Source organism: Lepidochelys olivacea (genome assembly GCF_965140295.1).
Source record: "Lepidochelys olivacea isolate rLepOli2 genome assembly, chromosome: 15".
Classification (NCBI taxonomy): Eukaryota; Metazoa; Chordata; order Testudines; family Cheloniidae; genus Lepidochelys; species Lepidochelys olivacea.
The window spans coordinates 29,561,236-29,588,991 of NC_140425.1; the positions used below are offsets into that span (position 1 = coordinate 29,561,236).

Consider the following 27,756-nt stretch of genomic DNA (forward strand, 5'->3'; position numbering starts at 1 on the left):
CTAAAGACGAGCCTGGGAGCTTAAATTTGTATCTTTGCTAGATACTAAAAATCAGACTGAAAAGAGACAATGGCTTATTACAACAATCTGTAACCCACTAACAATCCCCCAGCTACTTCCTCTCCCTTCCTTTCTTCCCTATAAGTGGAGGGTTTTAACAGGCCACATTGACTTGAATGGTTCCTTGAAATCTGTTAACTACTTATGCTAAACAATCTGTTCCATCTTGTAGTTAGCTGTGATACTGCAGGTAAGTTGCCCAGACCTGAAGAAGAGCTGTGTAAGCTCGAAAGCTTGTCTCTCTCACCAACAGAAGTTGGGCCAACAAAAGATTATCTCCCCCGTGTCTCCCAGTTACGTGAATGTTTGATAATCAACTTCCACAAGCTATGTTGTGTTCTTTATTAATAGAGTATTTGATAAACAGAAGTACAAGGTATATTTACTCACTTGGTTGAGTAAGATACACCATTAGTATTTAATGGTTTTATGCCCCCTACTGCCTGTCAGAATTACTTCTGTAAAGCAGTGACATTTTCATTGCAGTGTCCACATAGTGGATTGATTTACAAGACAAACTATACTATTTAGCCTCATCTTGCACTGAGCCGTGGTATACTTTGCCAGCTATATTTAATATGTACATATTTACACAAACACATTATTAACCCACCTTTGAAATGCAACAACTGGTTTGTACCTTAACAGGTCACACTGTTTTCCTCCTCCTATCCATTAACTTTTGGTTAGCAGATGTATGTTCCATAAGGAACAGTGGTGAAGATCACAGTACATTTTATGGACATGGGCTGAGGTAGCTCATGTTCATGTGATGTACTAAACACACACATGAAATTCACTTACTTTTCTTCTAGTCTTTTCCTATCATTCTACATTTTGCCCATCACTACTGCAGCTTTTTCTTGCTCAGCCTGGCAAGTAGCTTCCCCAAACACCAACACACACTACTGACCTATGCATCGTCTCTACTGCCCCAAGCCTTCCCATTCTGCTTCTCTCAGAAGATGCTACGTTGTGGACCGAAGCTACTGCAGTTGAGTCAAGAGCTAAGATCATAAGAACGGCCATATTGGGTCAGACCAAAAGGTCCATCTAGCCCAGTATCCTGTCTTCCGACAGTGGCCAATACCAGGTGCCCCAAAGGGAATGAACGGAACAGGGGTAATCATCAAGTGATCCATCCCCGGTCGCCCATTCCCAGGTTCTGGTAAACAGAGGCATTTAAAGTAGGATACTTTGACTGAAGTACTATGTATGGTACATTGATAGTTATACAAAATCTCCTTATATCTTGTACAGAAACACATGTCAAAGGTTTGACGTCAAATACTATTTAAATTTCATAATGCCAAATCAATTTTACCTGACATTAAATTGGAAAGAATCTTAAAGCTAGAGAATCAAGTATGGCAAGAGTAACATACACACACCAGATCGATCAGTTTTTAAAACTTTTTTTATTTTTTAATTTTTTTTAAAGTTTTTATTTTATATTATCTACAAAGTAAAAGTTTTCTTAACTTAAAAGTTACATCACTGTCTTGCAATAGTGATCACTTCATCAAACGTGATTTATAAATAATAATCCATCAGTTTGACGATTAGAATTTTTTTTACTGAACCTGTTTCAAGTTTAGTTAGACGTAAAAGGGATCTCCAAGTCTTGATTTTTAGTGATAATAGCAGCAAGAATCACTCGTGTTACTTCTTTTGCTAGCTGATGAGTTCATAACTTTGAAGGGTCGTTAAAAAATAAATAACTTCCAGTTTTCAGCAAGCAGAGTTTGGGCACCTGCTGGACTCTGATACAGTGTATGGGATTATGGAATAACCCACAAGTTCCCACATGCCTCTACTCAGTCCGAATCTCTCCCACTGCAAGATGAACTGTTAGCATTCCTATTGGATGTTACAAGAAATCAATTTTTTTTTTTTAAACAAAATAAATGAAATTCTAGTTTTCTGTGCTTCCAGTTGGCAGAAGCAGTGGAAGGAAGGTTTTTGGCCTACAAAAGGTATCCAGCCTTTGTTACTCCAGATCAGCCTTACAACTGCTGTTGGTGGTGGGCTTGTACTGCAAAAAAAAGAGTGCAGGTGTAAATAGCAGATTGATAAGCCATACAACAATGTGTAGTTAATCAAATCACAGGATAACTATTTAGCTCTAGTCTGTAAAAAAACCTGCATTAAGATGTCCTTCAGCTGTTTTTCTACCTAAACCCTAAGAAAGCACAACGTATTTTCCCCACCCATTCCACACCATACAAAATCAGGTATTAGTTCACTGTACAAGTTCACACCCTGCTTTGGGAAAAAACAGTACTTGAGACACCTAGGTAAGGAGTTACATTTAAAGAGCAACAAAACAAGTAGGGCCTAGTATTCCCAAGCAACAGTACTGCAAAATGTTGCTCTTCGGATAAAAAGTCAACGTCAAAATCCCATCTGCCTTCAGCCATTAGTTGCCAGGAATACTCCTATCCCTGGAGCAATATTTTTACAACTATCCTCAAGACAATTTATATCTTTTACATGTACAAAACTTGGATCATTACACCATAAGCCACCTACATATTCTATCCCCCAAGACAAGGGCAGGCGGATACTGTCCTACACACACTGAAGTCTGCGTATGTTTCAGCCATACAGAAGTAAAGTCTTTGCTAACTTAATTCATCTTATATGCATACTACATTCACATTTGGAGCAGCAAAATATAAATACTAACTGCAGAAATACTGTCTGCCGCCTTCAGCAGTTTGCCTCTGTAAAAGGACATCTTACGTTTTTTTGTTTCTAACCCAAACCTGGCTCATAACTGTTTTGCTCACTAATTTGACCTGGCTCAGTTAAGGTGCAGGTCTCCCACGCACACACTCCTCACCTGAAGGGTGCGTCATATAGGGGAAATGTGTTGTTGTCGAGACTGGAATGGGCTGTAGTGCACTTTGAGCGATGGCGGCTTGGGGACCACCAGGTGGCTGGGTCGTCATTAGCATCATTGGAGCATGGGCAGTTGGGTGAGAAGGAACCATTCCTGACTGTACATGAGCCTGAAACAAAGAGCTCTTTAGTATAATGGTCACAAGGAGGCAACACTCCTGGCCACATGACTAGCAAAGAGTCCTCCAACTGTAACAGTAAATCCTGAGATTTACTCCATTTTAAGTCAATTGGCTAAAATGTGCACATAGGGAGTAAGTTTGAGATTTTAAAACACAAGGTGTCAAATCCTTATTCTTGGCTTTGCTGACATCATCTCAGTTTGGGCAGGAGCTCATTGCTGACTAAGAGCACTGGTAAAGAATACTTTTGGAATATTTTTAAAAAAATCTTTAGACATTTTGTTAAGAATTGAGAAGCATTTCCTATGCAGAGAATGAATTGGACACTGCGCACAAATAATAGGCCCTTATATAGGCCTTTACATACATGAGAAGAGCCAACATCCCCTTCTCAGTACCTCATATGAACGCATGGTTATAAGGAGGAAGGAAAAGCATGAAGCAAAGGCAAAGATTTCTACATTTTTCCCCAAGCAAAAGTCTCCAACAAAAACTTCACACCTCCATGAAATGAACTTGAAACTGGGAACTGTAGACAGGTGAGAAATCATCACGTTCACCTGTCCTAGATGCCCATTGTCTCTCCAATGTCCAGTCTCTCTATATAGCTATATTCGCTCCCACATACACAGTTGAAAATTAGTAATTTCCCCCTTTATTCCACTATGTAATGCCGCTAGCTCAGATCTGTTCTATTTTCAGTTAAGCTCACAATATCACAGTTCTCATGTACTGAAAGTGTTCATAATTAATCCCCAAAGGAAAAGTGAGATGCATCTGTCTCACCGCTTATCACCTTATAAGCAAGTAATGTCTCTCCTCGGTTGGTGGGGAAACTCCTTTCACTCAGTAGTAACGCCTCCTGACAGGAGGCGGTCAGAGGGACTATCTATATTTCCTAGTGGAAAGTCCTATCAATCTCTAGCAGTAATTTCTCAATTACAAGAGGACTCTCAAAAACCAGGCAGCATTTAAGACTGTCCATGTTTAGATGCAAACAAGTTTTCAAAATAAATTTGGTTTTCCCATTTTAGTTGTGGGTGTGTTTTAAGTGAAGCTGGTAGAGGAAACTCAGATGCCAGACACCACTCCAGACAGTAGCAGGCACTGGCTAGGACTTCAGACTCATTCAAGTCAGATGTGCAGAAAGGGCAAAGCTCCCATGTGGCTAAACCCTGCAACTCTTTCCATAAGCACTACTTTTACTGTATCACTGCCAGTCTTAAATCAGACTGGCATTTGATTAATGGGACTCCTCAAGTTGTAATATAGCTTCCAAGAAGCCCCTAAAGGCATGAGGACTAACTCCCAAATCATACTAAGGACCTTGTTTGTGTTCAAGAGCCATGCCTTCCAAACCTCATGCATTACCTCCCTCATGAACACCAGAATTTTTGCTTTGACCAAGCAATACTATTATAACCATAGCAGCCATGATCAATACAGACGTGCAGATAAAATTTTTTTGCCATGGTAATGATGTAACATGCTCAGAGTTTCGTGAGTCAGGGATTCAATTAGCATCAAGTTACTGATTGTCTTTAAAATGAAATTAATTTAATCCCTTAGTGTCAGCACATCTAGAATTCCCACCATAAAGCGATAATGAATTTCATGCTAGTATTTAGCATTAGAAAATCCCTATCTCTGGTGCTTCGGGATTATTATTTGTTTTTCCTGTAAGCAGTTGAGGTAGCCATTTTGTAAGAGATTTTTAGATAGATGAAGCTATATCATTCCTTCACTAGAAGCTTATGGGGCATTGCCCCATCCTGAGAAGCCATCTGGAACTTTGTACATTTTTTGAGATGTCCATGCCTGCTCTTTTTATGTTTGTGAAACCAACAGCACAGAATTCCACAAGCCAAGATCAGAGATATAGAAGACTGACTGTGCTCATTAAAAATATCAGAGACTTTAACAGTCATTTAGTTAATTCTGTACTAGAATAAGCTTCTTATTTTCTTTAGTAATTTTTTGTGAAGCCCAAAAAGCAAAAAAGGAGCCAGCAAGATTAGACAATTAACTTCCATTTACTGAAAGTGTGCTGGCACACAGGTATGCAATTGTCAGTTACACTTCACTACAGTTCACCTAGTCCTTTACATCATGGAAGTGAAATGATTACCTCTGCTTTTGAGGTTTGGTGCTCTAGGTGTCTATATAGCAGTCACTTACAATTAGGCACATCTGAGGGTCCAAATGCAGGACTTTACAGGGACCCCAAAGGAACTAGAAAATCTAGTCAGATACAGAACTACCAAGTTAAGACAGATCAATATCCCACCTACACCAATATCCTGTTTGAGTCAATGGCCAGATGCTTCGGAGTAAGATAAGGCCCCATAACAAGTTGGCTAAAGAAAGTCAGTTGGGGGTTTCTTCATAACACAAGAGCAAGGCAATGGGAGATTCTGAAATTAAAAAGCTATACATTTAGAATGGGTAAAAGGAAATTTGGTAAAAGCAATTTTTTTTTCCACATCTCCTAATTAACTTGAACAGAGACTGTCCCAGAGATTGAGGGAAAGATTTTAGCAGAATTCAGAAAAGGATTAGACTCCTATTTGATTAACAAGATCTTGAGTTACACTAGCTAGGGTAACATGCGTAAGGAGTATCAACCCTTCTGATTTAAGGCATAAACCAATCACTAACTGCCTGGGGTTAGGAAGAAGTATCCTCCACAAGAATGATCCTGCTTAAGTGTTCATTCTTTGATGTACCTGTATGTTTCCACTAATCTGTGTTCTCTAAATTACATAGTGCCAATCTCTATAGCAGTGCCTCCTGCAGTGGTCTCTCCACACATCTAATCACGTTCATTGCCCTTCTCTGGATTTTTTTTCCTATTTTTGCCGTATAGATTTTGAAGTGGGGTGACCAGAACTGAAAACAGCATTCAAGATCAGCTTGCTTTTTTGACCATTGCAACCCACTGAGCTGTCCCCCATATCCTCATTGGCAATTTGATTTGCAACCCATCAGTGTTACTATCTTTCCTTCCCACCTCACTTTAAACTCTTCTGAAGTTCTTCATAATCCTCTCAGGATTTTCCAAGCACCCTTGAGTATTTCTCATTGAATAGACTTTTTATAAAGAGGTGGCTTTGCATTCAAATGTGTTTTAACAAAATACCTTTTCCAAAGCTCGAAGTGGAGCCCTACAGTAGCTATTTTAGATGAAGTTGGTGCACCAAGATTCTTGAGCACCTGTACGCCTCCAGACTGCTAAATGAACGGCACTGTGCAAACAGAACCCTAAGCAACACAGAAAATAGTCGGCCAAGAGAAATGATGTAAAAAGAGGCCACTACTCCATGTGAAGGCGACATCTTTGAGGCAACAGGCCATTCAGTCGTTGGAAGGTTGTTAAAGTTTGTTTACCTGGGGTACATGGGCCATGTGTGGCGGATTGGTATATGCAGGCTGAACATGGGAAGGATGAATAGTGAAAACTGTTTGTTGTGCTGTTGGAAAACTATTTTGTGGAGACTGCGTATTGGAGCCTGGTGTCATGGAAGGTGGGGTTGGAGCAAGACCAGCATGGTACATTGCTGACTGCTGCTGTGGGTTTGCCAGGTGGAGTGCCTGAGCTGCCTGGTGCTGGTGATGCTGCAAAGCAAACAGGAGGAAGAATTAGTGAGAGTTTCGGTTTTGGTTCCAGGGGAGAAATGATAAACATTTATTCCATGGAAATAATAATAAATTACTAAAATGCCACTTAATATCTAACATTTTAGAAAGATGTTCCTATATACACTGCACAAATAACACAAAATAAAATGCCACATTCTGATCCTGTAGGTCTTATTATCCAAGTCCGTTGAACGGGGGGAAAAAAGTCACTGGAGCCTGCAGACCTGATGTGTTCTCCAGAATCGAGGCTATTATGTAAAAAACAAAAGCCATCTTTCAGCACTTCTGTCTGTGACTAACTTTTCCATGCCATAAATCCACACGTACCGAACCTGCAGCCAGACTGCACCAGCGGAGTGACGTTCCTTAATTAATTGCAAAAGCATTGCTGAGCCACCTGTCCCCCATTCCTGATCAAAAAGGGTCAAATGAGTAATTCCAAATACTAGACTTGTGTGTACGTGGGTGGTGGGGGAAGAACCACCCCCTTGCTTTTTACACAAAGTATTTTAAGTCATGATTCACTATCCTTTACCCTTATTATCATCATCACACATTGGTATAAAGGCAGGCCGACTGCACTTCACTTTGGATTCACATGCAAATCATAAGGAAATGGTATTTCCAAGCCACATTACTTCTGGAATGAGGGACTATGAACATAGCTGCTATAAAAGATTATTTGTCAAGAAGAATATGTTTGGAGCTGCATGAAAAGCAAACAGATGCCGAAGTAACAGACTGGAGCAGGGTCTTCTAAAACAATGGGCTATAAGACATATTCCAAAATGTTTGCTCTCTAGAGTTTTGCTGTTACCTGCACTGGACTGGGAGCAGGGTGGCTTCCAGCATGTTGACTTTGCTGTTGTCCTGTTGGAGTGGCAGAAGGCTGCGGATGAGGAGGGTGTGGATGCAGGGTAGCATTCGGGTGGGCATATTGCTGAGCAAGTGAGCCAGTAGAAACTAAAAGGAAAAGGAAGAAATTGACAAGTGACACAGAATATACATCTCACCAAATTCACATTGCATATGAGGATTTTACAGCACATCAGTGATACGGTGAATTGGTCTTTTTTCCCCTACAAATAGTTTATCTTTAGTTACCTGCACATCTTACCTTGGATCTAAAAATTTATATTTGCTTTCATGTAGTTTACATGGTTTTGCAGGAAAGTCAATAAATAACCATAATAAAATATTTCAGCTTTCCTAGCTTGATTTAATAAAAGATACTGTATATATCAGAACACAAAAGCAGTATTTAATCTGCAATTTTAGTCAAACAGATAAGTCTACAAGTGATTTGTAATCAGTTTCTTAAATTTTATAGTTCTGGAAAAAGTAAATTCTCTATTGTACAGAGTTAAATAATTCACAAACACGAATACTTATTCTATTTCCACCATCCACAAAGTCTTTGGCCTTTTACCTGGCTAACCTCACCATGCTACTCTTCTGGAGGTTGTTTGCAGTACAGTCAGCACACACATACACGGTGTGCTTGTGTGTAAGTTACACAAACACAGTATATACATAGGAGCTGGGAAACTCTAGCTCTCTGAAAGCCAACCAGCTTTAGTTGAAGTTGGAGCCTTACATAGAACACCCACTTCAAGACGCCTTCTTGCACTACCACCATTCCCACTGACTTTTTGATGTTGCTATAGAACACTTCGTTTCTGGAAGTCATGGACTCAATCCCACAGCAAGAAAACTGAACACACAAGTCAAACAGCAGCATTCATTAACTGCAGAAACAGTCTTAGGGAAATCCTTCTACAACAAAGTGAAATGTAATCAAGTCCCTGCTTGGTCATTCCTATCATGTTGGGCTACAAAATGGCCCATGCAGAGTTTGTTCACTCCCCTTTGTAAAAGGGGCAGTAATTTTTAAGAGTAGGCAGCATGAGAAGCCACACTAAATTGCTTCAAAAGGTTTTCACTAGAGCACTAAGCAATGAGTTTAAATGAAGCAATAGTCTCCAAAAAATTACTACATGCTTCCTCTACGCCTGTAGTTTTTAGATCTTATATTATGTGTAAGATTACGCACAACATACCAATCGCTTGTGTATGCGGCTTGCAAAGTCATTACTAAGTCAAGCTCACATTCATCTTGGTCCAATACCACATTGCATTGAAATGGAAACTAGCTTTGCTGCCCACAGTGCTAGAAATGGAATATCTGAAGCAACCGATCACTTGGGTCCTGAACCCAGCTCCTGCCTGTATCCTAATTTAATTGTTTCGAGGAACAAACAGGACTATAATTCCCTGCTAAATCAGAAAGCTACACATGTAAAGTTCTGTACTGAAGTGCTAAGAAAGCCAACATTACGAGAATTTGAGGGCCACACTACATGTACCTCTGCTGTACCTTTCTAGATTTACAAAGCAGTTCATTGGAAAAAAGGAGCTCCATCTGGGATATAGTTTTAGGTTAGTTAGATTACAGTTAAGGCCACAACCACCTGCATATTCATTGCCAGCAATTCTATTTATACTAGGAAATCCCAGCTCTGAGAGCAAATAGATTTAATTGCTCTAACTTCTATTCCCCAATGTCAAAACCCGTTACCGTTTCTGAAAAGTAGAACTTCTCCACACAACACACATAAAATGAGGCCTTTGATCTGTTCATCCTAAAAAGCAGGGGATTGAAGGAGAGAGCACACCAAACATACTGCCATTTGATAAAGTACAGCACTGTCTGCCACAAGGCCTGCACAGAAACTAGCCACCTTGCCACTTCATCAAGTGCCTCAGACGTACTCCAATTACTTCTGAGCAAACACCCACTGTCCCAACCTTTCCCAGTCCAGTTTGCTATTACTTCTGTTGCCTCACGTTTGCTCAATACTTTACAAAATCTTAAACAGTGACTTTATTCAGCTAGTGGTGAGCTTGCTTCAGTATAAATAATCCACCCACTGCAGTCCACTCAACCCTTCAAGAGCTCACCTCACATGAAAGCATCATTAACTCTTCATGGACCCTGTGTTTCCAGCACACAGTACAGCAGCATTCACTGATCTCAAAGGACAGATGAATCTTGTGAACTACACTGTAAAGGCTTTCAATTTGTAAAGCATTCCAAGGGCTACTTTGACCATGACGTACTTGTTACAATATTAAGTCTTTACATACCATTAATGTTTTTAGTTAGGAGTTGGGGTTTTGGAAGTTCTAAAGTTTCTGTGCACCTAAACAGGAGTTAGTCTCCAGCGCCAAGGTATCCTGTTATGCTTTCAAGCAGAAAAACAGTGACTTCATTTTTAATGTTACCACTTACATTCCATTTACAGCAGCAGCAAATTTCCATCTAATTTTTCGGTTTTTTCCCACTGCCTGCAAGCTTGTACGAAAACTGACCAATTCACACATTAGAATTAAAACTCAACTCACTGTTACAATTTCAAGCTTCTCCATTCCATCTCCTTATGAAATCAGTCTTGATCCAATATTTATACGGCTTATCTCTAGTCTGAGTAATCCCTACAAAAAAGGGACATAGGGGACCGAGGCACAGATGGAGTAAATAGCTTTCCAAATCTAACCTACCTCTCCCAAGTCTGATTCTAGTGCCTCAGCCCCAAGAACTTCTTTCCTCCCTCCTTATTAAAGTTCCATTCCATTCTTGAGGAGATTTGTTATAAGCATGTACTGGAAGTTATAGGGTATTCAAGGTTTCCCACATCTATACTTTATTCATTAGAGGCCCTGAAATAATTTATTTATTATTCCCTAACGCGATTACTGTGCTTCATCTTTTATTTTTTCATTACTTGAGAGAAGACCCAAATGCAAGGTATTTTGAAGCAGGTATCTATATTATGCAATAAGGCTTCATGTTGAAAAGAACTTGTTATGCCACCTAATACAAGTCCAGAACTTACTAGAACATTTTTACATGCAGAAGGAAGTGGGAGAAGAGCAAAACACCAGTTTTCAGTAACTTCTCCTAAATCAATATGTCCACAGCTTGGCAGAGAATTATGAGAGTTTTGTTTGTTTAAAATCTAGCATTTACATTTTCCCAGCTGTACATTTGTTTTCAGAACCTATTCTAGTCAGTTTATAGACTATTATGTACTAAAAATGTTCACTCAACTGCTGCTGCAAATATTTTAATAGTAACATTTAGGAAAAACACTCACCTTTGTCATTTTTGTTGAGGCTTTACCAGATTCTATAAACATCTTACTAGAGAAGGCTTCAGGAATAATGGGACGGATCATTTAAAAACAAATGTATCCACCTTTTTCAATTTATAGCAGAAGTTCTACTTGACCTCAGGAAAATTAACATTAGTAGGAGTTTTTTCCCATTTAGTTCTACAAAATATCAGTTTCTACAGAGCTGCTGCTACCTGCTAACTTCAAGAGAGATTCTGATACAGTGTTTCACTTTCTGAAGTCCTTTCCTTCCATTTATTAATAAGGATGTGTGGGAGGAAAAGTCTCAGTTTTATGTGCTGTAGCTGTGTGCTCTCACCTAAAGTCAGGTCTTTAACATCACCATCAGATTCCACAGAGATTTAAAGTGTGGTGTCACGTGATTACTTCAGATGAGTAAGACGCATGAACCCATTAAAGAAGCCTCGCAAAATAGTCATGAGAACGTACCAACCCAGATACGGTCTACTCACCTTTATTATGACAACTGATTATAAACCATGTTTTACATGCTCATCCACAGAGTTAATCACCCTAGGTGAATATTTCCATGCTAATTTCTATAATAAACACGGGAAGAAAAATCACGGAGAAAAGGAATCAGAAATCATATTACATTGTCCTTGACATGTCAGCAGTGCTATGGTTTTCCAGCTGTCATACTCGTACAGGATACAGTGCTGAAAAAGCTCTATGGAAGCACATAACAAAGAGTGTTGCAACCTCTGTTCATCTGAGCACCGCTGATAATCATAGTCTGCCTCCGGCAGAAGTCTAAAGCTATGCCTATGCTACTGCTGTGAGTCGACCTACGCTACGCAACTCCCGCTACATGAACAACGTAGCTGGAGCCAACGCACCTCAGGTCGAGTTACCGTGGGGTCTACACCGTGGGGGGCCGACAGGAGAAACTCTCCCATCGACTTACCTTACTCTTCTCGTTGGGGGTAGAGTACAGGGGTCAACTGGAGAACAATCTGCTGTCGATTTGGCAGGTCTTCACTAGACCCATTAAATCAACCGCCAGTGGATTGATCTCAGAGTGTCAATCCTGACTGTAGTGTAGACACAGCCTAAGTCAGAAATGCCTTCTTTCCTTAAGAGCGCTGCAGTTCAAAAGCTTTCCTCTTTCATCCACAGAAGTTGGTCCAATTAAAAAAAAAAGTTACCTCACACACCTTGTCTCTCTTCTTTCCTAGGAGCACTGAACTAAGTTGATTTGCTTCACTTACATCACTTTCTAAACAGATGGTTTCTTTCTATGGGCTATATTATTTATAACTAGACCATCATTTTGATATTGATGCACAGTTAAAACAAGCAATTCCATATTGGATTGGACAAAGATACTATACCAGAGGGGGTTTACTGAATTGAATTCCAACGAAAACAAGAAGGAAAGAGTAACAGTCAAGGTTGCTGACAAGAGCAAAGCAAGAAAGGCGAAAAGCAGCTATTGTAAACCCACAGAAATGGCCGACATTAAAAATCAGAGCAGCACAGATCAGAGACAGCATTACCAACCACTAGCCTAGACTGAAACCAATCCCTGAACTTCTGACATTCAAATGTCTCTTGTGGGGAAAACGGAATGCTGACAATGGACACAGTGGGAACTGTCAGAGGAGTAATGCACTGATAGTCAGAACCTACTAGATAGCTTCTAGGTGCTGACCAGTGAAGTGATTCCAGACTATTGCCAGACCCAGTAAAATGGTGAGGATAACTACATTTAAAGACCTCAATTTGAATGGTAGGAAGCAGAGATATAGCATGTCTTTTTCATTTTATAAACACATACAAAATCATTTTACACATTTACAGTGGACTCCATTTAAAAGAATACCTATTAAAGGAAGAAACTTGTTTAAGGAATTTCAATGCACCAAACCAAAATATGTGAACACCCTTAAGTGCTCAAAGTAAATTTCCAGTATACAATCATAGGAAGTCATTCTGTAAAATACATTTTTCTGCATGCCAAAATGAAAGCTACAAAGTCCTTTAAAACCAAAATCTGTTAAGAACAATAAAAATCATGTAACGTGTGTTCCCTCTTATCCTCTTGAATGAACTGACTCACTGGAAAGAGGGTTCATGAAACAGATCACTACTATGATGAACAGGTATAGAGACACTAACAAGCTTGCTGCAATACAGGAGCAAGCTGAGAGGCCCAGGAATTGCACCTCGCCTATCTGTGGAGGGTCTCTGATGGGATGACCAGAAATTATTGTATGGCCATTCCACTAGGGACCCTACCCCGGCACACCAGGGGTTTCTGAAGCTTCTTCCCCAAGTTTTGTAAACTCTTCAAATAGAAATTTAACCTCACTCAGCAGATTGTAATTTCTAAGAGAATACAACATACTCCATTTTGGAATGTGCTGTGTATGGTTACTGGGATCTTTATCAGGAGAGAGAAACAGAGGTTATCTGCCATATAATTAAGTCGTGAGTCCGATATTCTCCTCGTCAACTCGTTTTGCTTAACCCATGAGGTCTTTGTTCAGTACCTGGACTATCTGGCACCTTTGTTTGGCGGTTAGAGACCGCTGCCTTTTTCATTAAGTATACAGAACCTAGTTATGTTTGGCCCCACTCACACACACTGCAGAAAGAGGGTGCAGAGAAACTCCCCTACTCAGCACACTGCTGCAGGACCACGTGGATGGCAGCATGCTGAAGCACAAGGACCAGGTAATGTAACTGGCAGTACTTACCTGGCCAGTGGGAACCCATCCCCACCATATCCCATGAAGGGACACAGGGCTGATACTATGCTACACTTTTACAGGAATGACAAGAAGTGCTGCTTGCCATGCTTCTTCAGAGGCCCTAGAATAAGGATTCCCGAGTGATCTCTCTCATGACTACTGAAAGGATGCACAAGTTACTCTCCCCCACGACAGGACTCAAATAGAGTTTTACTGCTACTGAAGTCCTGGAGTTTCTTCCCCTCAGAAATTTGACCAACCTTGAGAAAACTGGAAATCCCATTTTGGGCAGGGATGGGGGAGGAGAGGAGCTCGTGGAGATGTTAAGGAGGGTGATGCCCATTTTTTGGGTGGTAGACTAGAAGGAAGAAGCTTTAAGTCTTCATCAGTTCAAGATACAGTAGAAGCTAGTTAGATCCAAGACTTCGTTGCACAAAATGTAATGCAACTTGGCACGCAGAAATGTATTTACATAAATCTATTCTACAGACAAGTCACAAGTACATTGTACTTTAGCTTTTGGTGCCCTATAAATTCATTCATTCAATAACTTTGTTGCTTGAAAAGAGTTTTCCTACATTTTCTATATTTTGGCCTGGTGCAAAGAAAAAAAAAAATGTTCCCTCAGCATGTCTATTCCTTTAACATCTATCCTTTAAAAAATTATTTTCTGTACAATCAAAATTAGTACAAAAAACCCAACTCACTGGCAAAGTAGAAAGAAGGACCTGTCTCCTTGCTGTATGGTATTTTGGGACATGCTGAATTTGGGAAATAGAAAGGTAAATTAGCCTCTTGCCATGTTTACAACTTCCAATCTTCTGGAAAGGTCAACATTCATTTATTTTTGAAGATTGTAGGTTCATGCAGATATTTTTATTTGTTTAGTTAATAGGGCTGGATATTTTTACTTAATTTTACAAGTGAAGTTGAAATAAAGTAAGCCCCAATAAGCCCTCCTTTTGAACTATAACACTGAGGGCTCCACGTTTTACTTTAATACAAAAATAAAGATGAACAGATACTGAGCCTCTATTACACTCCAATAATAACCTCAGAGGTAGAGTTAAAAGAGTTACAAATAAATAAATAAATAAATAAATAAAGAGTTTGGTTTTTTTTCAGCTGTATCACTGAGGTCTTAACAGTTCCAAAAGACACCTTTGGAGATGGTTCACTCTTAATCCCTGGAGACTCCTTGAAATCTGTAACATACCCACCATTGTACTATTTAGGATATTAGAACTTACTGCTAGGACAGAAAAACAGATAAGGTTAGAGAGAACACCAGACCAATAAAACATGTGCAGAAGAGAGACGGAGAGGTCCAAGAACAAGCAAAAGAATAAATAATGTATCTGTGTAAAATCAAAATTTTGTTTTACACAAGTCTTTCACATACACAAGTGAAGTTTTACAGAGGACAGCAATTACCTAACATATATACAATTTATCCAAACAATAAACTAGTGGGAGTTAATTGTTACAGGAATATATTTGCCCTCACAGCTTGAATTGTCAATAGAAAACTTGATAACTCATGATTACCCATCGCTGGTATTCTGGAGATAACAAACAGCCCATACCTACCAGAAAGTACAAAGCTTGAGCCATTGTTCTTTAGAACCAATAAACAAATTAGTTCTGTAGGAGCAACAATCATACATATATTGTTGCTTTGTTTCAGCGCTAAGTGCCTATTTCAAACTTTTCACACTAAGAATTTATATATGATTTAAAGGAGCCAACATTTAAAACCTAGAGTCAGATCAAGTGAATATCAGTCTTTGTGTTAATGATGTCCAGTTTTAGTGTTTATTTGTAAGAGCAAGAGGAAAGAAAGTTGTTTAACATTCTCTCAATGTTTTAAGAAAAAACATGAATTTGTGTGTTGCTCCATCATATGTTTAGAAGTACCACTAATTTATAGTGCCCATATAGTTTAGCTACTTTCCATTTGTTGAAGAACATTCAACTTCAGGAACTGAAGTGATGACAAAATTGTGGCACTCAAGAGCAGTGACAAAGACACCAATCAGATCTCCTGAATTGCCTGTTATATTGTAGACATCTAGCAGAAACATTCAATTACACAGCATTAGCTAAATGGGATTTTGAAAAATGCATCATCCTAGCCTTTGCTGTCCAAAAGATTTAACAGGTATAGAACGCTGCATGCATTTCAGGATTCAGATTCCTCTGCCATGAAGGAAAAAAGTAACTTTCAGCAAATAATCTAATGGATAAAGAATTTAATTCCCTTCACTGAACAGTGACTACTGTTTGCCTTGATTTTTACTTGCCTCAAACTAATCAGGAAGGTGAAGCTTTCAGAGATTTTACTCACTGATTAAGGAAATGTTAGGAGAATACTTTAAAAGCAATTAACCCTCCCCCCCCAATGCAGCTGTCCTTTCAGACTTCTTCATTCTGTAACACAAGCACTCAGGTAGAACAACAGTCTGATATTAAAGGTAGTGTTTTGTGCAGGGAGCCACTTGACAATATCACAAAGAAAGCACCCATTAGCTTCAAGGACATGGGGACCTTAACACAGTTCATCTTAATAGCAATGGGAAATCCAACAGTGTAAATGAAAATGCCAGAAGCAAAATCTGAAAACTCACTTGGGCAAATTTATTCTAAAAATTAAAATCAGTGGCTGTTATTTCTGTGAATGGCATAATCATATGGAAGTTATTCATCACTTAGAGTCACTAAATATTCCTGAAGAATTAAGCAACATACCCAAATCAGAAGTTTATTTCCAGGATATGTTGCTGTATTCACTACATGGATCCTATACATACACTTGAGATTCATAAAATGTGGAGAGAAAAAAAATACTGCACTCTAACGTCAGTGGTTATAGATATCTGCTTACAGTCCAGTCCAAAGTGACTGGGGAAGCGTAAAATATCTAGTGTCTCCTAACGTAAGGGATTGTTAACACATCCAGCAAGTTGTGCTATAGCAATTTACTCCCCAGGCCGCACAGCTATTAAATGCTACAGATAGATTACTCAAGCAAACAGCGACGTATTGCTAAACGGAAGCAGAAGTTTTATTATCCAGCAACAAGGTAGTTATTTGTGGGAAAAGTAACCAAACTAAATGCCACACTTCATTTGAGAATGTCCTATATCTGAGCTACTGCATTAGGAGTCATCTATTAAATACCTGATGGCAAGCCCAGAAGGCTAAAGATACAGTTTAGCTGATTTATGTTAAGGCAGGCAAAAGATGACATGCCAGAAGATGGTAAGAACATGCAATAATCCAACATAAGTGCCTCCTTACAAGCCACCTATGATGTAGCACTGGCATCAGACTGGGCTGAGGAAGATTTCTGTGGCAAGCATTTCAAGCACTCAGTTATAAAAAGAGAGAAGGTCAGCAGTTCAGAAAAGCAAACTGATAACCACCCAGAAGAGTTCAGGAGAACATCTAGCTTCTGGCAAGACCAAGTTCTGTAAGAGAAATGCTGCTTGGATTTAGGTAGAAGGACACCCCACCACAAAAATCTAGAGAGTTTTCAGGTTTCTTGACACACAACCAAAACACGTGTCAACCAAAAAAAGCGTCATTAGATTGCCTGAAATAGATACTGATGATGCATTGAAGCTGAAAAACCAACAATATAAAAATTAGAGTTCTATGGTATGTTGGAACATCAGAGAAAAATAATTTGAAATAGCTGATTAAAGTACTCTAATTGACTAAAAAATTGCTCCTGTACCATGATTTCAAAGACCTGCCAAATTGTGACAGATAAGAATGATGTACAACGTAGAGTTGCTGGGGAAAGTTGCAATCAACAACCAAATTCCAGAGATTATTTCATATCTAGTTTTATTTAAGATAGGATTTTTTGAGAACTGTCTTTTTACCAGGAAGTCTGAAAGCCTTCAAACAGTAAGTCAATCAAGACAGTAATCCCATAAAAATCACAATAAAAGCTCCGTTTACATGTATGTTTCAATAAACTAGGGATGCACATGAAAGAGCAGACTATTTTAACAAATGTCAACATGGGCCAGTGAGAACAAAGACCTATTACTTAAACTTTACAAGTTACTTTCTTTTCAATTCAGCTATATCACATGAAACTTCGGCGGAAATATACTTTTCCTCCAAATCCAGTCTCAGAACTTTCTACTGTGATATTGTCTGCATCTGCATTATTTTTTCCTGAATGAACACACATGAGCAAAGATCAGATTTCAGTATGATATTTCAGGACAGACATGACAGATTCTGTTATCAGAATCTTAACTCTGCATTAAGCTTTAGATTTTTGGGCTTGCAAGTTTTCATAATAGACAGTATTCATCCGTAAGGAAAAAAATGCAAAAAACTCTGTCACCAAAAAAACATACAAAGATGTCTAAAGTTACATGACACCCTTTAACACACCCTAGGTCAACATTATGATTGACTTCACAAAATTTCTTCATCAAATACTCAGACAAAAACTGTTGAATAAACATGTTTTCAAGAGATAATCTTCTGTTTTGATGTGTGTGTCAAATCCTAAGCCCCCTTTAAGATCATGGACTGAGTCTTCAGTGGCAAGTTCTTGCAGCCAGTTTTTCCTTTGGATGACTTATTATTTTAGTGCTGGTTTATGTGGCTTTAGAGATTCTTTGCATTGTATTTTTCAACCGGTATCTCACTTCATGTTTTAACTTAAGTATTTCAGTGAGGTTAGTGCTAGTGAAAAGTGCCAGACTGACAACTCTGGAGACTTCTATTTGTTATTGAAATCATATAGCAAGCACTTATACATGAAATGTTCAAAACAGGATTTATATTCTTGGGTTTGCCAAGGAAAGGAGAATCGCCCACAAAGAAATATTTTCCTCAGACGACAAATCTTTTTATATTGTTAATGTATATTATTAGCATTATTAAAGCAGTGGTTTTATCATGCTAACGTTGTGAGAACTAGAAGTCAGGTTTTGAAACTGAAGTCAGTTTTGTGACAACACTACAGTCCTTGTTATAATGAACTAACAGTCAAGGACGTAGCGTTCACAGCATCAAGTAAAGCCTGTGACAGACTTGCTTAAGCTGGTATTCCTTAGCAGCCTCTCATGCTGGCACATCATCTCCAACACTAGTGTCTTATTAAAACTAGCCTACTTGGATCTATTTTCACGCTAATCAAATAACTCAGGTTTGCAATACCTTGCTTATTAGTTTTATGAACCATATTCTGGGTCTACTGTTATAACTTTCACTGTGATGCCAATGGTTGAAGCTTGAGATAGTAAATATATCCCTGCACAATGTAACAACGTAAAAAGTTATAAACAACACAAAACGTTTCCTACCATACATAGCATGCGTCTGCTCATGCGCACCATACTGTGTTGCTGAAGAGGATACTAAACCAGGCTGTGCATGTGTTGGTGGTGCCATCATTCTAGTGTTACCCTGTATTACAGGGCTATAAACATGAGGGTGCTGTGTCCAATAAAAATAAGACAAATCAATTAGTCAAAAAACATGTCTGTACAAAAGTTAAACACACCCTTTAATTAAGCTCGTACAGTGCATGCTTAAAGGCACTTAATGATCATTTGAAAAGCTACAGCTTGCTTTGCACTAGCTACAAGACTATTTCAAAATACACCTGTCACTGTTATCCAGATAACTCCTGAAAACTTAAAATGAGAAATACCTTCCACAAAAGGAAGCTAACAAAAGGAACTACTCTGCTGATCTTAAGTTGACGAAGGGTCTCTTTAAATTGAACAAAAGTTTTAAACTATACCATATCCCATCCATCTTATCACACCAACTATTTTAGCAACTGCATCTTTTAAATCTACGTCCAATTACTCATTTGAAAGAGATGTTCCACCATGCGATGTAGTTAATGATGAGGTACAGATATTCTGTATTTAAGATTTGTATTTACTATTAAGGGAACATTAATGTTTGTGGAGGGCTATGATGTGAAGCGCAAAGTATCAATATTTCTGCAGTATCTGAATACTAATTGTAGCAATTACATGATGTAACAAAAGATACAGTATATAGAATTCCCGAATTAAGTCTTAATTATACATCTGTTCCAATACGAATGCAGCAAGAGGCAACCACACACTAAAGGAGTCTTACCTGAGACTGATAATGTGGCACGTGCTGCACAAGAGGCTGATTTGGAAACTGTTGAGGACTATAAGTAACATACTGTGTTGAATAGGCTGGTGGTGTAGCTACAATAGGGGGGCCTGCAGCTGAGGCAGGATGCATCATAGTGCTCTGATGATGCTGGTCTTGGCGTTGTTGTGGCATATTTGGTACTACAAAGCAAGGAATATTTCACGTTAGGAAGGAGGCTCTAAAGTAACCAGGTCTTTCCTGAAGGTTTTAATCCAAAATTACTGTGCCCAACTAGAAAAGGAGTACTTGTGGCACCTTAGAGACTAACCAATTTATTTGAGCATAAGCTTTCTCTAAGGTGCCACTAGTACTCCTTTTCTTTTTGCGAATACAGACTAACACGGCTGTTACTCTGAAACCTGTGCCCAACTAGAACAGCCTCACTATCACCTTTAACCATGGTCTGTAGAAGTACATTACACAGGTATGATTCAGAAGAGGAAAGATGATAAACTGAGTTTGTATATTAATTTAAAAATCTTTCTAAAATGCAAAAAGGTAGCTTCATCAGCACAAAATGGAGCTTTCAGTGCAGAGGATTTAAATACAAGCAGCTCTACATAAACCTGATTGTTGAAGAGAAATGTGTATGGCTCCATGTTCACAAAACTGAAATTGCTACCAAAGGGACTCTAAAGGAAGCTGTTTAAACAGAAGAACTGTTTTACAGAGGAAAGTAATTCTTAACGCATACAAGAAAACACTTGCATATTTTCAAGTGACCACCTCATCAGCCAACCAAGAGCAGGAAAGAAAATGGCTACACTAGTGGCCACTGAACCTTAGGGAAGACACGTGCACATTTTTTCATTAGTGGAGCTAAACTCTTACCTAACACTGCAAAGATGTCCTGACTGCTCTAAGTGGAAACTGCATCTAGTCTAAATATGCATTTTAAGAGCTTGAACATTCATACATTCTACATAGCCTTGGATCTCTTAGAAATAAGAGCATGGTTGACTAAAAAACTCAAATATACATTTAGCAAAATCAGTATTACCAACCCCAAGTGGTCAGAAATCATATTTAACAAAACAAAACATATTTGGGGTTTTGATTTATCTTCTGGGGTTTTTCTTTGTTTGTTTCATTTTCAGGCTTTTCTCCACAATCATTGGGGCAATAAACTTGATTTTTTTAATTAAAGCAGAGATGCTCACATGATCAACTGCCTCCAGGAGCTGGGACTTTAAGAGCGCCACCAAATTTCCAAGAGTTGTCAAAATTGTAGAATTAGAGTATTATCTAAAACGTAGCTATAACAAGACAGACAATTCCTGCCTTTTGTTCACTTGATGTGTATTAAAAAAATGCAGATAATGCACTTAGCCATATACGCACACCAAATTTTCCAGTTTATCTAGCAACAGGTTTCACTCATTGGAGAACAGTACCTAGCCATAAAAGTATTGTGTTCAATCACTTCAGTTATTTGGGTGCAAGAGGGATGAAAAGGGACAGTGAGATACAAGGACTAGCAGTAAGCTGTTCTAAATAGTGCTCCAGTAGAACAAGGAGGGAAGAAAATAAACCCTTTCCACTGGAGCAGTGTAGAACTTAGTGGAAAGATTACTGTATAGAGAAAATACCCTACTAAGGTGTAGCTCAATGCTCTGCTGCAAATTGCTAGAAAGAGTCCCTCTTTAACAACGTTAACTAATAAAATTTAGGAAAACATTAGTGATTGAAACAGTCAGCTATTAAAGAATTTGAAATATTTGTAAACATTTTTAAATTTGGTTATCCTATACTGAATTCGAAGACAAGCAATTCTCCAGTAATCAAGCTTACAGCTTTTTTTTTTTTTTTAACACAGACAAAAGCAATGTATTTATCTTTAGTATTGTGATTTTCAAGTATTCGTACCAGTTTAAATTACATTCATGTTAATTTATGTCCTTTAATATCAACTGGATAAAAATGTGCATGTCTGTTACTCTATTCATGCTACATGCAGTCTAAAACCAAACAGGCAGTATTATTCTCACCTTTACCTGCTCTATAGGTCTTGGCTTGGTTCACTGGCATGGGAGTCATGGGAATAGGATATAAAGGCTGAAACAAAAGAGAACGCAGTGAAGCTATGGTATGTTTTTTGACAGGTTTTTAAATATATCAGCTTTAGAATTTTCACTCCTGAATCTAACAATATTGTTCATAACCACCCTGAAATTAGAAATGTTCTTTGTTTTTTCTTAAGAGCAACTGTATAGTTTTTATTCCCACAATGGGATAAGACAAATGATTATATTAACAGCCTGGGAAGGACAGTGCTTCCCTACTATGTAGGTCTCCCTGAAATAAAAGCTAGCATACCCTAGTTTTCCAGCTCTATTTATAAACTTGTTAGGAGGCTGCAGGTAGGTGATCACGGTTATCTATACTACACTCACCTACCCAACACAGAAGACTATGAAGATGCCGAGGATGACTTATAAATAGCACCTAAGAAGCTACTAGACTGAACTATGAAGTTACCAGATTTAGAGAGGTTTCCAATGACTATTTGGAGCCTTTTTTAAACTGTACAAGTAACTATTTTTCCAGCATCTGAGATTAATTATTTAGGATTTGTCTGAGACCGTATTAATTTATTTATTACCTGTGAATTTTAGGTTTTATATTTATTTGCATACTTAAACAATAAGTCACTGCAGACACTATGTAGGCAACGGATACAAAAAACAGCAAAGGAGCAGTGAAGTACATTTAATTTTAAGATGACAGTAAAACAGATCGTTTTAGTGATTAGAATGTTGTACCTCACTTGCATCTCAGTAAAAAAAAATCTTAAAGACTGGCTGGAAAGCTATTCCACTATTAATTTGAATTTAAAACTTTATGCTGCTATCTTAGCATTTTAATTGTCGCCTTTTATGTGACATCACTGGAAAGCCATTACCATTCAAAGGGCAATAGGGTACATTATTTAGTAGTTACCAAAAACAACCCTGTCACATTCTAGTAACAGAAGGATGAACAGCTGTGCTAACAAGAAAATGTGCTGCAGCAATTTGCACATTTGATGGTTTTTTGCCCTAGACTAGGGTTTCAAGGTATCAATATTTGAAACGCTCAGTGTCTTACCTAGTACCAGCTATTTGTCAGCCAGGAATTTGTGTAGATTCAGAACAGTGGGATCTAACTTGCATTTGGGAAGCTACCAGATACGGTACAAGCACCTTCATTTAACATTTCAGAAGGATAGCTTCAACATTACTACAATAACCCTTCTCTCTCTCTCATTCTCTCCAAAAAAATATTTCATTGGAAAGACTATTAATTGAGTCTTTATATTGTGACTAAAAACACGAAATTTTGGCAAGGGACCAGAAGATTAATAAATGTTTGAGGCTTGTAAGCACAGCTCAAGTTTCCAATTGCCTAATACATAGCATTCTATTGTAGCTACTATTATTAAGTTTGCATGTCCAAACATCTACAGACCACAGGGTAGAAATCATAGAATTGTAGGATTGGAATGGACCTCGAGAGGTCATCTAGTCCAGTCCCCTGCACTCATGGCAGGACTAAGTATTATCTGGACCATCCCTGACAGGTGTTTGTCTAACCTGCTCTTAAAAATTTCCAATAATCCACTCCTGAGGCTAGTAGTGATTGGATGTGCTACTTTGAACAACATTTACAATAGAAAGCTTATGTATTGGATTTATGGCCAAATGCAGCGCTTCCCCAAGGCCCTGCCTCCGCTTCTTCTTTGCCTCCACCAGGAGCAGCAAGCACGCTGATCCCGCTCCTCCCCCATCCCCTCCCTCGCAAGGGCCAGCAGGGAGGGAGAGGAGGAGGAGGGGCAGAAACCCAGCACACTGTGGGAAGAGGCAGGGGGGCCAGCCAGATTTTTAATGGCACACTGCTGCCTGCCGGAACCCCGGCAGGCAGCAGTGTGCCATTAAAAATGGGCTTGCGTGCCGTCTTTGGCACGCATGCCATAGGTTGCTGACCCCTGATATAGGATGTAGCCTCTACAATGACAGAGGCTGGAATTTAGAGAGCTAGACCACTATGTATTTGGTAGCCTGAGGCACAAAACTCAGAGCTATCTTCACTAGTATTTGGGCAAGTGAAAGCATGAGGGTACGCCTGTATATATGAACTGAAGTCCCTTCAAAACCCACTTCTGCAATAACACCTATAAGAAATCAAGCAATATATCAGTTACGCTGAGAGGCAATTGGGGAAGTTTCCTAATTTTTGGCTGTTTAGATAAATATACATATGAATAATGGTGTAAATATTGATCACAGAGCACATCTATCCCTGTACAGCACCTCGCACAACAGGGCACTAACAGCTTACTTCTGCTTTTAAGTCCCACCTCCTATTAATCATGATCTTAAATGTGCCAACAATATTATATTTAATTAAGCTGTTAGACAAGTCTATTTTACCTGTACGCCTGGGCTCACTGGGACTGGGTACATCATATTTGGTGCAAAACAAACAGGCTGAGTATACACAGGAGTTGGCTGTTGATGACCCACCATAGAAGGGCTAGGCTGAGCTTGGGGACGAGGTGAGGTTGGTGTAGTAGAAGGCTTGGGCTACAAATAAATGAAAGAGTTCACTCTGTCAGCGCACAATTCACTCATGTATACCATGTATGCCAGTTTTACCTATGCTCAGAGTTTGCACATGGCGGTCAGATAGGAGTGGAACGGATTATGCTTCTTTAAATACAGGCATTTAAAATATGTAAATTCTTTTCACCTGATTGCATGGTGAAGTTAAAAAGACAAAGAAGAAAACGTTTATCAAGATTTTAAGATACTGAAGGCTAGTGCTAGAGTTAGTGTTTTCTGACTCAAAGTACTTCAAAGCAGAAATGCTTGCTCCTTGAGAAGAGGAGGACAGCACGACAGAAATAGCACACCGCCTGTGCGGAAGGGGAAGGCAGGGGCTAAGAGCAGCACATCATGCCTCCACATTTGCTAGCAGCACCAGTTTTCAAAGATGCCGCACACCCTCCTTGTGGTAGCCTGGATGTAACATTCACAGCTGCTGTTTCCTCACTAGGAGGAGGAGGAAACTTTTCAAGGGAAAGGTGGACTGGCTTTGGGCCCCCTGGCAACAGCTCCAGGTCAAATATTGTTGTCAAAACCAAAATCTTGAAAGCCTTCCTAGAGGACTTGTGACCATCTGTGAATAAGTTCCATTAACTTAAATACTGTCAGAGTTCAGAAGAATGTAATTAGGAACCAGTTTAGACAATGGGTGAGGGAGGGGATGAGAGGATATGTGGTGAAGATCTGAAGGAAATAAATATAATACAGCGTCCCAAACAGTCACTCAGGCCAGGTATTTAAGACAGCCTTTTTTATTAAATAAAACAGTACACCACATTTGGTGTAGTCTGTTTACTAAATATAGTGAACCCCCTTCAAAATGTGTTATGGTTTCATGCACCAAACTGCTGTTCTTAAAAACCCTCAGAATTAGTCTGGTACACTGTTAAACCATGAAGGAGAATTGGTCAGAGACACAAAGGGTATGTCTACACTTCAAATGCTAGCGCAGCACTGCTTTAGCGCTTCAGCGTAGACACTACTTACGCCAACGGGGGGGCTCTCCTATCGCCGTAGGTAATCCACCTCCCTGAGAGTCGGTAGCACTGTTTTCTACACCAGGGGTTGGGTTAGCACAGCTACATCTCCCAGGGGTGTGGATTTTTTACAGCCCTGAAAGACGTAGCTATGGCAATGTAAATTCCCAGCGTGGACCAGCCCTCAGACTCAACTAGCGGAATACAGCGTACTTGACCCAAGCATACAAAGAAAAACTATTACTGTGCAATTACTTGAGAGGTTGTATGCCACCACATGCAATATCGCTTAATACAACCATCAACTTACTTGAGCAAAAGATCGAGGGTTGAACTCCTTTGCATTGGGATTAAGTGTTGATTTCCTAACTTGCCTAAACACAAAAACATACAAATGATTTAAAGTTCAGAGATATTCCTTCACAAACATTTCCCCTGAAGTCTTTCACAGTTCAACTGTTAGAGTTATTAAAATCCCATCACAACATAAAAATATTGTCGGATTAGGTTTTACAACTGAGAAGACTTTTGGGAAACTAAAGGGCACACAGCTAATCACACTATATGGAAAGAAAAGGGAAAAAATTCAACTACTACACTTATTTCTACAAAGCATATTTTTGATAGTGATTAGTCTGATTGACAAAGGGACAGCATTTAGACAAATGAGTGCAGGATTAGGTGTCAGGAGGACCAGAGTTCTAGCTCGGCCACCAACCTGCTGCGTGGCTTTGGGCAAACCATTTAACTTCTGCCACTCTTTCCTCATTTGTAAAACGCAGATATTTACCCACCTAACTCAGAGGCATTGTGAAGATTAATTCATTAACGTAAAGTCCTATATAAATACTAAGAGTTAATTTTTTCAAACAGTAGCTCTCCCCTTTGCAGGGGATTCTAAAAACTGAGAAAACACCAGATTTGCTTATTAAGAACACAATTACTCACTCAGAGGTATCTTTCTTCTCTTCTTTATCCTCTTTATCTTGTTTACTTCCAGGTCCAGATGTCTGTACACCCTGAGAGGTTACCTCTGGCCCTCGCTTCTGCTCAGAGCTACTACTAGTTGATGGAGAAATACTGGGACTATTTGATTTGCTACTGCCACTGTTTGAGTTCGCATTACTGCTGGTTTCAATGACAGATTCTTTAGAGTTTGATTCTGTTTTCTCTTTAATCACATCTCTGGATTTTTCACCTTCTCGATTTTTGTTTAGCAGTTGATCCACAGTCTCTGGGGTGGAACTTGGCTGTAACTGAAAACACCAATAGTTAACACTTTCAATAAATATCATCTCTATGCCGGGATACAGAAAACACATGAATTACTACCAACAATACTTATGCAATCAAAAAGGAAAATTTCCATAAACTGTTCAGCTGCAGGAGCCTGAAATTATTTTAATGGAAGATGCAAGTTTCATCACTAAAAACAGAAATAAGCACACACATGTGATGGGTCTATAAACTTAAGGAGGCTTAGATGAAAGAAGCACTTTGATGGGATTGAAGAGGCTTCCTTTTCATTTTCTAATGAATGTACAAATCACAGCAACACCTAAGCAGTACTAGACACTATTCAATACAATGTAACAGTAACACTTAATGATGAGATAGCAATTTAAGAAGCCATTTTTGCCCCCAGAGAGCTAACCGGTTCAATTAAATGTTTTAAATTAGGCTAACTATTAGACATATTATGGCATAGCTACTTTTGGGATGTAGAGGTTCTCTGGGAGGGAAGATGTGCAACACAGCTACAACACGGTTAATTATACCTGCCCCAATTGCTCGAGCTATTTACAGTGAGACACAAAAGGGTTCTGACTAGTGTTCCAATAGACAGTATCTAAATTGCTCAATATTGCTAATGCTGAATATTCTGAGACACCTAAGTACCACATACAGATTAAGGAGAGTGAGCACTGATTTTGTTCATATTGGCTTGTGTCACAATCTTATATGGATATGTTTGTTTGAATGACATTCTAATATGTACTCATTAATTTAAGGGCCTATTTTGCTATTGATAAATATGCTCAACTCCCTAACTGAAAATATAGATGCACGTCAATGGAAAAGGACGGTATAAAACTCTCTTTTTAGTCAACACCCACATGAAAGACACTTACCCTAAAGTCGTTCTTAAATTTCTTTAAATCATCAATCTGTTTTCTATGTTCTGAAACAACTGAAGATACACCTGCCAAACATAATATACACATGAAAAACCCAAACTCCTACTCCGCATAAAACAAACCTTATAATAACTGGAGTTATGTCAGTAACATGAATATCAGTTTTCCAAGAATGAAAGAAAGATTATATCTTTGATTTGGAAAGCTGTTACTCCGATAGCAGCAAACATTCAGTAGCAATTCTAATCCAAATCACTGCATAAGAGA

General features: G+C 38.9%; 1 protein-coding gene across 10 annotated transcripts in view; it reads right to left on the reverse strand.

Annotated features, from left to right (window-relative positions):
• Positions 1-1,532: 1,532 nt before the first annotated feature.
• The window catches only part of ATXN2 (ataxin 2), a 69,996-nt gene continuing 43,772 nt past the window's right edge, over positions 1,533-27,756 (reverse strand). For 3 of the 10 annotated variants that reach the window (XM_084649546.1, XM_084649544.1, XM_084649540.1), the window contains 12 exons: positions 27,484-27,554; positions 26,300-26,607; positions 25,662-25,725; positions 24,201-24,353; positions 21,780-21,846; positions 19,747-19,931; positions 18,954-19,086; positions 14,325-14,378; positions 7,543-7,688; positions 6,474-6,701; positions 2,906-3,074; positions 1,533-2,095 (listed from right to left, as the gene is read on the reverse strand). In XM_084649546.1, the coding sequence (XP_084505672.1) occupies positions 2,067-2,095; positions 2,906-3,074; positions 6,474-6,701; positions 7,543-7,688; positions 14,325-14,378; positions 18,954-19,086; positions 19,747-19,931; positions 21,780-21,846; positions 24,201-24,353; positions 25,662-25,725; positions 26,300-26,607; positions 27,484-27,554 (1,607 nt within the window). In that variant the 3' untranslated portion in view covers positions 1,533-2,066. The other 7 variants (XM_084649547.1, XM_084649539.1, XM_084649538.1 and 4 more) reach the window with 5 other exon arrangements.